Source organism: Cantharellus anzutake, assembly GCF_015039405.1.
Source record: "Cantharellus anzutake strain C23 chromosome Unknown EI90scaffold_47, whole genome shotgun sequence".
In the NCBI taxonomy this organism is placed as follows: domain Eukaryota; kingdom Fungi; phylum Basidiomycota; class Agaricomycetes; order Cantharellales; family Hydnaceae; genus Cantharellus; species Cantharellus anzutake.
The window spans coordinates 564880-578038 of record NW_024066997.1 but is presented as its reverse complement, the minus strand read 5'-3'; the positions used below and the strand labels follow the sequence as shown (position 1 = coordinate 578038).

Sequence of the window (13159 nt, the reverse complement as noted above, 5' to 3'; positions counted from 1 at the left end):
TTTAAGGACTTTAGTAGCTTGGGGTGCATCAAGAGCATTCCATACTCGCATGTGTACTTGGAACAAAGATGATGAGCATCTTCAGCATGCATTAATGAACAACCAGTGGCTAACGCAGCCGCGCGCGGGCCGCTTGGTCAATCTGAATAGAGCAATCTCCGAGGTCCTCGGTGCAAACATGTAGCAATACCCCGAGATAACTTTGCACGTATGTCTATCCAACTGCAAAACGTTCGGACCAAGGACATCCGGGCGCCTTCTATCAATGAAGAACACAGATTGCCATCCCCTGCCCCTTCAGACGATGGTGGCAGGGACCCCGAGAATCGGGGTTCAAAAGACCTTCCTGACGATCCTTACATGCTCAGATCCGCCGTGAAATCCAACTCTGAGATCCAGGAGCTGAGGAGGAGTAAAAATGGGAAGGTGGTGGGGGAATATCACGAGAAGCAAAACCTAGTACATTGTGCTCAATTTGCGCATCTTCCATATTGTGCTGAGAGCACATTTGCAGCTCATCAACAGCCTGCTGAAGCCGATGGAGGAGCACACGGAAGATGCCAAGGCCGCGGAGGAGGCGGCACGTTTCTCAGTTTGTGCCTGCAATACTCTATCTTTTCTTATTTTAAAAGGCCATCTGATACAGGTCAAAATCGCAGTGTATACGAGTTTGTTCGCTAATTTGGCTCTCTGCGTCATTCAATGTGAGTTTTTGTATATTTGGTGCGGAGTATTACCGATCCTTTGATCACTGCAGTATATGCTGCTGCTTCGTCCTTGTCGCTATCATTGCTCGCTACTGGCATCGACTCAGTATTCGACCTTGGATCAAATGTTTTATTGAATTACCTGCACAAGAAAGCCTCTCGTCTCGATGTCGCCAAGTGGCCCGTGGGGGAAGTCGACTCGAGACCATCGGGAATATTGTTTATGGTGCGTGGAGACTTTTCTATCTGCAGGAGTGCATTGAAATGTGTTGTACAGGTTCTTTGTGAGTCTGTAGGATTAGGGTAAGTCGGATTGACACTGACTCGTTATACAGGATGGGCTCTGTCAACTTGGTGGTGATCGTGGAGTCACTCCGCACCATCATTTCTCACAAGGACGGAGAAACAAACGCATTTCATCTGCCATCCATAATTGCTGTCACGGCTGCTCTAGGTGCGATCCATCGAACATCAATTACTTCGTGGATTCAGTTCTGGTATTCTTAGCTGTCAAGTTCTTACTATTTGTCTACTGCCTCCCTCTTCGTAAATCTTCCAGTCAGGTTCAAATCCTATGGGAGGATCATCGAAATGACGTATTCATAAACACATTTGGCGAGTCTCTGAAACTCCGATAGCGAAGCTAGTGCGATGACCCAACAACAGGTGTTCTGATGTCTTCTGGTGGAAGCAAGCTGCGATGGTGTAAGATCAATGTCTTGACCGATGCTATACTAGCTGACAGCAGTTGAATAGGGCTCGATCCCACCGGGGGTCTCCTGGTGAGTAGGGGTTCAGCCGGACCGTTTCTTTTGGCTGCACCCCCTGTAACTTATACCCCTTTTAGATTGCAGGCGGGGTCATCTTCTCCTGGTCGAGAACGATATGGAATGAATTTGAGCTTCTGGCTGGAAAATCTGCCTCTCACGGATTTATCCAACTGGTCACTTATAAGGCTGCCACCTTTTCGAGTGAGATTGAGAAAGTTGACACCGTTAGGGCATATCATGTAAGTCTGACCGTCGGGTTCAAGATCTTGGACGCGACGGATCGACCTCGTCCAAATATACCGCTCACAAATTGATTGCTCTTCGCCCAACCAATGATGTTGGCCTCTAACTTCGCATTGATTCTTGCTGACATCACTTTGTCGCCACCTGCGAATGGCAACTGCCTTGTTTCATTACGTCATTCTTGTCACAACTGACGTACGCCTGGATTGTCCATCATACTCCCGGATTTATCCACTCGACGCTGCAGAGTGGTCCCGGGTATGTGGTTGAGGTGGATATCGTGATGTCGGCAGAAACACCTCTCTGGAAGGCTCACGACATATCACAAGTGCTTCAAGACAAACTGGAGGTTCTTCCTGGTGTGGAAAGGGCATATGTACATGTCGATCATGAGACAACCCATGCACCCGTTAGTTATCCATTCGATGCCAGAATCTTCGCAGTCAGATAGTCTGATGAACTTCTATCAATTATAGGAGCATCGAAAACACCTCTGAAGATGGACTCTTGCACGCACGTTCCCTTGATACCACTCTTATGACCCATTCCCTCCATCTATCTACTGCGTATGAGAATAAAATTCTAGGAGTAATTGATACCTCAACTGGCACTCTCCCTAGCATGAGGGACTCGGAGTCAACTTTACAGTGACAGGAATGGTGTCACAATCTGCGGGACCCCGGATTGCAGTGTACGCCTGTACAATTAAAGCTACCGCTGCTGAGCTCGTGAGCGTCTAGAAGTTGGCATCTGCGCAAAATTGAAGGACATAATGTACGCCAGCTGTAGCACAAATATCCACACAGAAAAAATCTCAGGACTTGTGACCTGCACGGAAAAACTGAAGGCGTCACAGGTGGTTGCGATGTGCGGCTCGTGTGCATCATCACTGTCAAGGATTGAGCAAGCAAAACTGGTGGCTCCTCACATGGAGCATGATGACACTTTGACTAATCATCGCGCCAGCCAGAGAAACTTGACAGGTTAACTTGAGCCTGAGCGAAGTTCATCACCTTAGTTCAACGGGCTGAGGGCGTTGTTTCCGGAATGGCGGCAACACAAATTATGCCTGGGACCATGGAACAGTTTTGCAGTTGAGCTCAAACATGCTCGAGCGTATATGATGGTTTTGGTGGTGCTGTGGGTATTGACTAATGAGCGGAAATCAACATCGGGTTACAAGGCAATCAGTCAGATCCAAATCCAAGATCCGAACCAGGATTTCAAAGCAGTCCTACGGTCAGCTACCGGGGCTCGTTGAAAATGGAGGCAGCTCTCCAATGGCAAGCAGCACATCTGCAAAGGAGATTCGACAAACCCAAGCAGGCTCTGAAAACCCGGGTCGGTGCGCTGTACGAGGGCTACGATCCAATTAGCTGGATCGTGACCGCCAGAATGTGCGCGCTGTTGACACCGGCCTTGTTGGATGCCCTTATGTAATCAACTTACTCCACATCCTTACAAACACAGCCGTAACAAAGCAGGAGTAGAGCGCACAGCAGATGGAGGGCAGAGAGCGCCATAGATTTCCCGTTTTTCCTTATTTCTTATCTTTTCCTTTTCAAACATACCGATCCCACGACAATGCCCACAGACGTCACAAAACCCGAGGATCAATGACACCCGAAGATACCAACCAGACTTCATACCACAATGTATAACTTATCCCCTCATGTACATGTACGCTACGGTGTTATGACGGGATAGCCGCACTGCCACGTCATCACGAGGCCGCGGGGTAATAAGAGAGACTTATCATCACCCGCGAATGTCACAAGAATATTTCGAGGACCCAACTTCATCTCAGGTCACTCATCCCACTGGCGGTCATGACGGGCCGCGGCTCGTTATCACAGCTCTCCCAGTGGAGATTTTAGTCAACATTTTAAAGTACCTTCCCTTGAGTGGTCTCTTGAGATGCAAACAGGCGAGTTTTTATAAGGACTTGGCTCGCTCTTCCCTCAAGCCCTCACGAAAACATCTCATGATTTTATATAAATGGTGTTTACAGACAACCAAAGCACTTTTTTATGTTATCGAAGGATCGTTAGTGCTCCAGTATAAGATTGAGCGTGAGGCTTGCCTCCTGGCTGGTGCCGTTGCTGCTTGTATGGTGATGTATATGTGGAGAAGCACGTTGTTGTTACTGAATGTTTACCTTGTGGAATCTCAGACCTAAATCGACTCCCAGCGGCAGAGAAACTTTTGGATCTTCGCAGGCGGGAGGTTGGATGGGCTAGTCTGAAATGGCAGCCTCAAACATATACCATTCCGATCGATCCATCGGATTCTATTCGTGGTTTATACGAACTGCAGCACGGATTCTTCGCGCGTGGGTGGTGCAAAGCATCCACATCGGGAGAACCTGATGGTTTGTGGCTTCAGCCTCTTCCGGGAGTCGTGGGTCGTCCTTCGAGTACAAAGAGTCGCAGATTATCACTAGTACCTAATTCGATTGGTTCTGGGAGTCAGGTCAGCCTGGAAGGTGGAGATGACGATGGTGTTGAGATAGACTCGATTCAAACGCCTATCTTCAACTATCTTGGCTTCGAATTTCAAGAGTTCAATATCGATCCAGAACAGAATTTGGCCGTTTACGTTTGCCGGGGCCCTGATATTGATGGGGATCTTGGCAGCATGATTGTCAAAATAAGGCAAATGTCTGACAATGCCTTACACCCGCTTGCCCGATACGAGACCCTCGATACTCGTTCGATGTCGCCTGAACAGTGCATGTATTATGTGGAGATATTTGGCGACTTTATTGGCGTCATGGTACGGGGGCTCCTCGTTACGAATTGTCGTTTTTGGATTTGGAACTGGAAGACAGGCATATGTCAATGTGTATGTATCTGTTTTCTTTATGAAGTGCGCACCGCTAATCATCCTAAACTCCCAAATGAAGGAATTGTCGGGTTTCAGGATGGATTCGTTTCTTTTCTTGTCCCCACGACATTTCGTCATTCCTCGACGCGAGGGGTCTTTCGCCTCTTTATTGGTCTATGCGTTCAGACCGTGTTATTACGACGGGCCCCCTACTAAACCTTGTCTTCCATCTCAGCATATTGCAACATTCCAATTACCACAATTGTCCTCGGGGTCGGCGTTTTCACGTCCTATCTGGTTGCGCTGCGAGCCTACTCCTGTCTTCGAAGCTCCAGAATATGAAAAATTATCTCCAGCGGAACCGCCGCCTGCAGACGGACCTACTCCAAATACATCCTTGCCACTAGGTTCGGCCGGAGGCCCCTCCACAACGACCAACAATCCGCCGAAACCAGCACCTGCTAACGCTCTCAACGGATTGTTCGTTCGTCCACGCCAGGACGATTTCAGGGTTGCAGTCTTTTCATTTGGTCTGGGGTCCGCCATCGAACCAGATGCATACAAAATGTTTGTTGCCATGTCCGATATCTACCGCATGGCTAAACGTTTCGAGAGTGAATTTCATGCGAGTAGGGAGACACTGCACCATCATCCAGACGCCAACCCCGATAACGTCCATGCCCTTCCTGTCCATGTCCCATGGGATAATTGGGGACGTCGCTCTGCGCGTTTATTGGAGATTTCGGGTGGAGAGACATGGGTGTGCTATATTTTCATGAACCGATACATCTTTCGCACCCTCGAGTTCGAACTGGTGCCCGGAGAGGTTGAAGAGAACGTTATTCATCTAGATCAGATTTGCACTTCCCGCCTCCATGTGCTGGATTTCAACCCTTATTCGGTCCTTGCTGGATCTGTCCCTAAAAGGAACGATATGCCACCTACATGGGAAACCTTGTTTGGAGACACTGTGTTTGCTGAGGACGCCCGGGCCTCTAATTCCGATGATGGGGTCGAGCACAGTGTGGACATGGAAAGACAGTCAGGCATCGAGGAGCCCCCGTCATCCCATTCGAATGAGCCATCAAGGATGTCAAAGGATTACAGGATCTGGGGTCGTATGGAGACTCACCTGGAGTCGACTGAATCGCTCGACCTCGGCTTCGCTTGCCCGGTCATCAGTAGACTTCCATACCGCCAGGTGACAAGTAATGAAACATTCCCAGGAGACGTGTCACCCATGATAGATGCGGAGAGGATATTGCTTGTTGATGTGAGTCTTTACTTCAAGAACCTTGGTCATAGTATGTTCGACAACATTCTGGTTTTTCAGAACACACGAGACACCGTGGAAGTTTTGGTCATTTAAATGCTAGTATCGATTTGCCAATTTCCCTCAACTGTATGCAACGTGCCCCTTCCATATTGTTGGATTGTATATCGAATATCTTTGTTTCTCGCAAAGGGACCCTCGCCAACCCCTGATGCAAGACTCTCCGGATTCAGTTCTTTATTTATTGGTGCAGATGCTGCTTCAACTTGCGACTCCTTCCTCAGTGTTGCAAAAATAGTACCGCTTACAATCCGATACCAGGGACCAATAATGTACCGAGAAGTGGCGCAATGACAGGAAGGTGCCACAAACTGCCTGGTTCTCTCTGATTGCAGCGCGTGCCGACGCAATTCAAGCCACCGCTTCTGAGTTGATGAAAATCGAAATGGGTGCCTGTACACACTTTAAGGGTTGAGGCACGGACACAGTGAGGTTAGCTGCGATATTCCAGATGATGGATGCAGCGCAGAATTCTAATAATCAAAGCTCGCGCTTGGACCGTGAATCCGGGCACTATCTGGCATGGAGAAACAGAAACTGAGAGGGCGCGGGCCATGTGTGCAACTCGTGCAATTCAGGGAATTGCTACTGCCAAAGGATTGAACAAGCCAGTCGCTCAGCACATATTTCCCATCAACGTGCCAGGGAAACCTGATGGGCCAATTTGGGCGAGCTCAGCTTGCGGTGGGAATATCTCGGTTCGTCATCACCATTTGGCACGAGAGCAGTAAGCAGCATGGATCAAAGCAGGTGTGGGTCTAGCCACCATGCATGGTTATCGTATTGGTTAGTGCCAGGGTAACACTAGCTAGGTGACAGCACTTCGTACAATTGGATTCAAACAGGCTTGAAGGTGGAAGGCGGTTTTGGTTGTTAGATGAGGACGTCCGCCCGAGCCAGCGGTGCAATCAGTCGGCCCCATCAACATGGATAAGAGCTGAAAGCAGAAGTAGTCCTCCGACGGCAAGCCCCTTCCTCACGACGGGACATCTGCAAAAAGGATTTCGCATGCATGATACCGTCGAGCGCGCCAGCTGGAGCGCTTTGTTGGGGAACCTTACGTAATGAATTCAATCCACTTGCAAGAATGTCAGAGGACCTCGTCTCATCTCAACTCATCCAGCTCAGCGTCAATCATGATAAGCCGCGACTCATTATTACGGCTTTCCCAGTGGAGGTTTTGGTTAACATTTTGAAGCACCTTTCCTTGAATGATCTCATGAGGTGCAAACAGGCGAGTTTTAGTTAGAAGCAGTTCGCTTGCCCTTTCGTTCCCCCTCGCTCCTCACGTTTTTATTCCTGTTTGTCGTACATTTTTATGGTTCTAATATAAGTGACGTTCGTAGGCAACTAAAGCCTTTCTCTATGTCATCGAGGGGTCGTTGGTTCTCCAGTATAACATCGAGCGCGAAACTTACCTTCTTGCCGGTAGCATTGCCGCTTGTACGGGTGATGTACATGCAGAGACTAATGCTGAATGTTGATCTGATGAGACCCCAGATCCAGATCGTCTCTCTATTGCAGAGAAAATTACGAGTCTTCGTAGGCGGGAAGTTGGATGGGCTAATTTGAAATGGCGGTCTCAAACATATACCGTTTTGGCCAATCCATCGCCCTATCTCAGATTATACGAACTGCAACATGGATTCTTTGCGTATGGGTACCACACATCTGGCACGTATAAGGACCCTGATTGTTTATCGCTCCACCCCCTTCCGAGAGTCGCGGATCGTCTTTCGAATTCAATGGCTCACGGATTATCATCCGCACTGCTCGAGTCAATTGATTCTGAGCGTCAGATGTACCTAGAAGGTGGAGATGGCGATGACATTGAAATAGACTGGTCCCAAACGCCTATTCTCCACCACCTCGATTTCGGGTACCGGCAGTTCAGTATCGATCCGGAACAGAATTTGGTCATTTACGTTTGCCACGACTCCGATAGAATGATTGTCAGAATAAGGCAAATGTCTGATAATGCCTTTCACCCGATGGCCCGATACGAGACTCTCGATATTCGCTGGATGTTGAGGGGTAATTACATTTATCTCGAGATCTTTGGCGACTTTGTCGGCGTCATGATACTGCAGTATGGGGATAGGAATCACCACTTTTCGATTTGGAATTGGAAGACAGGGATATGCCAATGTGTGAGTGTATTTCACCGGCTCTGCATATGAGGCATTGCCCTAAACCTTGGGGGTATAGAGACTCTCGGATTCCATCATGGGATCATTTCTTTTCTTATCTCCGCGCCATTTCATCATTCTTAAACATGAAGAGGATTCCGTCTCGCTAGCGGTTTATTCATTTAGACCTTGTTATTACGACGGTCCCCCTGTCAAACCTTGCCTTCCATCTCAGCATGTCGCGACATTCCAATTACCCAATTTCTTACCCGAGTCGGCGTATTCATTCCACATAGAGTTGTACTGCCGGCCCAGTCCTGTCTTTGAAGCTCCAGAATATGAAGTTTTATTCGGAGGAGACTCGATGCCTGCAGATGGAGCTATTCCAAGCATGCCCTCCCCATCAAGTTCAGTTCAAGATTCCTCCGCAACCCCAATCAATCCGCCAAAATGGGGGGGTACATATGCTACCAACGGACCGTTTGTTCGTCCCCGGCAGGACGATTTCAGAGTCGCTGTCTTTTCACTTAGTCTAAAATCCTCTACGGGGGACGGGGGTTACAAGATGTTTATCGCCGTGTCCGATATCTATCGCATGACCAAACGTTTCGAGAGCGATTTCCATACCAGTGGAAAGATACTGGATGACGATCTAGATGTCAACTCTGACGCCGACTGCGCGCTCCCTATCCATGTTCCATGGGATGATTGGGGGCCTCGTTCTGCGCGCTTGTTGGAGACTGCGGATAGGAAGCCATTCTGCTCTATTTTCATGAACCGACACATCTTTAGCAGTCTCGAGCGTATGCCGATGTCTGAAATGACTCGAGAAGATCCCCGGCAAGCCCATCAACGGGGTTCTTTTACCCGCCTTCATATGCTGGATTTCAACCCCTATTCGGCTCGTGCTGGGTCTATTGGCATGAGAGATAACACCGATTCCGATGACAGGATTGAGCATGGCGCAGACGCGGAAAGATGGTCAGGCAACGAGGAGCCCTCTTCATCCAGTTCGATCAGGCCACCAAGGATATCAAAGGATTACAGGGTTTCAGGTCGTATGGAGACTCGCCTCGAACCGACCGTATTCGCAAGCCCTCATGTTGACGAGGTCGTCGTTGGATTTCCATGCCGCGAGGTGACGAGTGATGACACATTCTGGGGAGATCCGATACCGGTGATAGACGCAGAGAGGATATTGCTCCTAGATGTGAGTCTACCTTACACGTTCATCTGACGAGCATGGCCATAGTATGATTGTTTCCGGTTTCCTAGAGGGGACAAAGCCTTGTGAGAACCTTGGTCATTTAAACGCATGTCGCCCGTATGGATTGTCTAATATTACCCCAGTTTTCAATGGCCGCTACAGTGCTCTGGACCTTCATGTTGCTGAGCCCGGCTATATGCAGCGCACCATTTCGGATTATTAGGAATACCTTGTTGCTGACTCTTGATGGTGCAATCGCCACCTCGCGATTCTTACCGTGGACGGACTGGTGATGTGTCGCTGCTTGGCTCGCCAGATGCTTCGGTTCTACCTGGCGCCATGTGGGGGGGCTGAATTAGTGTCAAGCTGCTCACCCAGCTCGCCTGTTTGTTGGCGGAATGGTTGTGGAAGCGCTCCAGCTATTTTCACTGGATTTTCGATCTTGCAAATTTCTCCTGAACAACAGATCCTACATTTTTTATGCGTTGTGTAACTTAGGTTATGAGCTGACATCGTCATGTGCTTATCAACTTGTGATTCTTCTGTTAACCTGGGAGTCCAACCCCACCGGTGCCCTGCGGTCGACAAGCCGGCGGCGATATATTGCGGAAGTGGAGGAACTAAAGCACACAAGCTAGAGCCTTGGGGGCAAGTCCACACTTTGTTATGTTTCACGCTTATGCTTTGATATTTTCCCTTTGTTGCTATAAGTGGCGCACTTGGGACGTGGCTCTGCGTCCCAGCATGTCACACGATGATAAGCTCGGCCTGTTTGTAGGATGCACGATATCTATCATACTGCGATATCGTGCTCAGTGGATCGCTAGTTATCTTAAACATCTCCCGCAACTAGTGCAGCCTTAGTTGGCCGAGCTTGCGAGGCATTTGTTTAGAAAGGGTGTCATTCCGTTGGAAAGTGCAATCCCATACCCCCCTGAGAAATAGCGGGTGCTGCCATTCAAACAAAACCCGGTTTGTATGGAACTGACTCCGAACATGCGAGTCGTTCTTATCCTAGTCAGCAACTGTGTTCGGGGTTGAATTGGGAGGACGAGATATTGGCATTTGTAGTCACAAAATGGCCCAAACTTGCAGACGCCCATACGATGTCAATTGGCTGAATAACCCAATCCATACAAAGTACTTACACTTAAGTTTGGCTTTAAAAGCGTTGTGTACATGCATCTAATTGAGCTTCCCCTGCTTCATGTTTTGTATGTATGGGGGTCCACCAATGGATACGTTCTTGAGTTACTGAAAAGCGTAGGAGTTGACGTGAGAGAATATGATGTACTCGCACGTCGGACTGAACCAAGAGGGTTGCTCACACTTTTTATTTTTTTTTTCATATGTCGTTCATACTTGCAAGTAAGTGGGCCATTCAAATATTCATCTATCAAGAGGGTCATATATATATGCCCTGACCCCAGCCCAGCTGATGCGTGCTATTGAGATGGAGATGTACCCAACCTCAATACTAGGTCCGTTACACAATGGCAACAACAACCAGCGACGCAGCAGCCAAAGGCATACGCTGTCGTTAAGACAACTTGTTCATGCCTCCTGCGGGCAAAGACAGCGCCCAGGACGAGCAGAACAGACCACAGGTTGAATTGGTCCGCCCCCAGTGTGAAATTCGGATCTTGAGCTCGAGATCCATGCACAGACGCTGCTAGCACCTCTATAGATTTGCATAGCTGGACCGGCTGTCCGCGCATTCTTAACAACCTTACGTAATGAATCCAATCCACTTGCAAGAATGCCAGAGGACCTTGTCTCGTCTCAACTCTCCCAATTCACCGTCAATCATGATAGGCCACGGCTTATTAATACCGCTCTCCCGGTGGAGGTTTTGGTTAACATTTTGAAGCACCTTTCCTTGAATGATCTCATGAGGTGCAAACAGGCGAGTTTAGTTCGAAGCAGTTCGCTTGCCCTTTCGTTTCCCTCCCCCCGCTCCTCGCGTGTTCGTCATCCGTTTTTATGGTTCTAATATAAGTGACGTTCGTAGGCAACTAAAGCCTTTCTCTATGTCATCGAAAGGTCGTTGATTCTCCAGTATAACATTGAGCGCGAAACTTGCCTTCTTGCCGGTAGCACTGCCGCTTGTACGGGTGATGTATATGCAGAGACTGATGCTGAATGTTGATCTGATGGGGCCTCAGATCCAGATCATCTCTCTATTGCAGAGAAACTTACGAGTCTTCGTAGGCGGGAAGTTGGATGGGCTAATCTAAAATGGCAGCCTCAATCGCAGAGGACTTTGACCGATCCATCACGTCCTATCATTGCTACGGCTAAGTACGAATTGCAACATGGATTCTTTGCGTATGGGCACAAAGCATCCATTTACCATGGCTTTGATTGTTTATGCCTTCACCCCCTTCCGAGATTCGCGGATCATCCTTCGAATTCAAAGGGTCACGGATTGTCATCCGCACTGCTCAGGCCAATTGATTCTGAGCGTCAGGTGAACCTAGAAGGCGGAGATGACGATGATGTTGAAATAGACTGGCCCCAAACGCCTATTTTCCACCGCCTCGGCTTCGAGTTTCTGGACTTCAGTATCGATCCGGAACAGAATTTGGCCATTTATGTTTGCGACGACTCTAATAAGATGTTTGTCAGAATAAGGCGAATGTCTGATAATGCCTTTCACCCGATGGCCCAATATGAGACTCTCGATGCTTGCCCGGTGTCGGGCCGTTTGCACATTCTTGTCGAGATCTTTGGCGACTTTGTTGGCGTCATGGTACGGGATTCTTTGGATGTGAGTCACTATTTTTGGATTTGGAATTGGAAGACAGGGATATGCCAATGTGTAAGTGTCTTTCACTGTCTGCATATGAGGCATCACCCTGAACCTCCAGGGTACAGGAACTTTCAGATTCCATCATGGAATCTTTTCTTTTCTTATCTCCGCGCCATTTCATCATTCCTCAACGTGAAGGGGACTCTGTCTCGCTAACGGTCTATTCATTTAGACCTTGTTATTACGACGGTCCCCCTGTCAAACCTTGCCTTCCATCTCAGCATGTCGCGACATTTCAATTACCCAATTCCTTACCGTATTCACACCCCATGCGATTGTACTGCCGGCCCAGTCCTGTCTTTGAAACTCCAGAATATGAAAATTTATCCAGAGGCGACTCGATGCCTGCAGACGGAGCTATTCCAAGCATGCCCTCCTTCCCATCAAGTTCAATTCAAGATTCCTCCACAACCCCGGACGATATGCCAAATACATATGCTACCAACGGACCATTTGTTCGCCCCCGGCAGGATGATTTCAGGGTCGCTGTCTTTTCACTTCGTATGTCCTCGACGAGGCGCCGCAGCTACAAGATGTTTGTCCGCGTGTCCGATATCTATCGCATGACCAAACGTTTCGAGAGCGATTTTCATCCTAGTGGAAAGATACTGGATGACGATCTAGACGCCAACTTAAACGCCAACTGCGTGCTCCCTATCCATGTTCCATGGGGTGATTGGGGACCTCGTTCTGCGCGCATGTTGGAGACTGCGGATTGGGAGGCACCCTGCGATATTTTCATGAACCGATACATCTTTAGCACAAATTCATCGTCACCCCTCCCTCGCGCTATCTCAACAATGGACGCACGGCTATGCACCGGATCCGACCTCCTCTTCTTTTCATCAGAAATTCAACCCTAATCTGCTAGACCTTTTCCCTGCAAATCAACTCGATGCTTCCTTACCTGGTGGGGAATATCAGTACGAATACGACCATGAAATATACTGGCCAATGCTATGTAAAAGATGTGGCGTCCGACCCGACGGGAGCCGATGTGAGCCTAGCACAATCGAGGGCCCGGAGATCGAGGTTGTTACGTCATCGCCGATGCTTCAGCCTTGACTCGCAGCCATCTCACTTTGTCTCAGGAAGGAACGGGGGAAGCAACTAGTGGTGACGTTGGTGAAGA

At 48.7% G+C, this 13159-nt stretch overlaps 5 protein-coding genes across 5 annotated transcripts; all 5 read left to right on the top strand.

Moving 5' to 3' along the window:
• Window positions 1-210: 210 nt before the first annotated feature.
• On the top strand, window positions 211-1791 carry EI90DRAFT_3128134 (CDF-like metal transporter; the record flags this gene model as incomplete). Its single annotated transcript, XM_039064063.1, has 10 exons — window positions 211-459; window positions 515-592; window positions 647-704; window positions 758-933; window positions 985-1010; window positions 1043-1161; window positions 1215-1303; window positions 1355-1412; window positions 1464-1489; window positions 1555-1791. The coding sequence occupies 10 exons, from the start codon at window positions 211-213 to the stop codon at window positions 1789-1791; spliced, it is 1116 nt and encodes a 371-aa protein (XP_038912780.1).
• Window positions 1792-3143: 1352 nt separating this feature from the next.
• EI90DRAFT_1965799 (uncharacterized protein) lies at window positions 3144-5237 on the top strand. The gene is made up of 6 exons (XM_039052383.1): window positions 3144-3647; window positions 3732-3828; window positions 3894-4564; window positions 4626-4674; window positions 4760-5000; window positions 5101-5237. The coding sequence occupies exons 1-5, from the start codon at window positions 3489-3491 to the stop codon at window positions 4951-4953; spliced, it is 1170 nt and encodes a 389-aa protein (XP_038912779.1). The 5' UTR covers window positions 3144-3488; the 3' UTR covers window positions 4954-5000; window positions 5101-5237.
• Window positions 5238-6751: 1514 nt separating this feature from the next.
• EI90DRAFT_1965472 (uncharacterized protein) lies at window positions 6752-8602 on the top strand. The gene is made up of 5 exons (XM_039052382.1): window positions 6752-7056; window positions 7226-7257; window positions 7312-7322; window positions 7380-8029; window positions 8305-8602. The coding sequence occupies exons 1-5, from the start codon at window positions 6892-6894 to the stop codon at window positions 8542-8544; spliced, it is 1098 nt and encodes a 365-aa protein (XP_038912778.1). The 5' UTR covers window positions 6752-6891; the 3' UTR covers window positions 8545-8602.
• Window positions 8603-9970: 1368 nt separating this feature from the next.
• Window positions 9971-10908, top strand: EI90DRAFT_3070978 (uncharacterized protein). Its single transcript, XM_039061261.1, has 2 exons — window positions 9971-10303; window positions 10364-10908. The coding sequence occupies exon 2, from the start codon at window positions 10395-10397 to the stop codon at window positions 10665-10667; it is 273 nt and encodes a 90-aa protein (XP_038912777.1). The 5' UTR covers window positions 9971-10303; window positions 10364-10394; the 3' UTR covers window positions 10668-10908.
• A 66-nt stretch (window positions 10909-10974) lies between these two features.
• On the top strand, window positions 10975-12890 carry EI90DRAFT_3128132 (uncharacterized protein; the record flags this gene model as incomplete). Its single annotated transcript, XM_039064062.1, has 4 exons — window positions 10975-11181; window positions 11227-11323; window positions 11381-12036; window positions 12093-12890. 4 exons carry the CDS (start codon window positions 10975-10977, stop codon window positions 12888-12890), a joined length of 1758 nt encoding a protein of 585 aa, XP_038912776.1.
• Between the last annotated feature and the right edge of the window lie 269 nt (window positions 12891-13159).

What these genes read in the sequence shown, in the direction of transcription:
- EI90DRAFT_1965799 (XM_039052383.1), top strand. Translation starts at nt 3,489, where the DNA reads ATGTCACAAGAATATTTCGAGGACCCAACTTCATCTCAGGTCACTCAT. An exon ending in GGCTGGTGCCGTTGCTGCTT is followed by an intron (nt 3,829 to 3,893) that starts GTATGGTGATGT and finishes GTGGAATCTCAG; the next exon opens with ACCTAAATCGACTCCCAGCG. An exon ending in AGACAGGCATATGTCAATGT is followed by an intron (nt 4,565 to 4,625) that starts GTATGTATCTGT and finishes TCCCAAATGAAG; the next exon opens with GAATTGTCGGGTTTCAGGAT.
- EI90DRAFT_1965472 (XM_039052382.1), top strand. Translation starts at nt 6,892, where the DNA reads ATGATACCGTCGAGCGCGCCAGCTGGAGCGCTTTGTTGGGGAACCTTA. An exon ending in TTACGGCTTTCCCAGTGGAG is followed by an intron (nt 7,057 to 7,225) that starts GTTTTGGTTAAC and finishes TGACGTTCGTAG; the next exon opens with GCAACTAAAGCCTTTCTCTA. An exon ending in AGACAGGGATATGCCAATGT is followed by an intron (nt 8,030 to 8,304) that starts GTGAGTGTATTT and finishes CATTCCACATAG; the next exon opens with AGTTGTACTGCCGGCCCAGT.
- EI90DRAFT_3070978 (XM_039061261.1), top strand. Translation starts at nt 10,395, where the DNA reads ATGCATCTAATTGAGCTTCCCCTGCTTCATGTTTTGTATGTATGGGGG.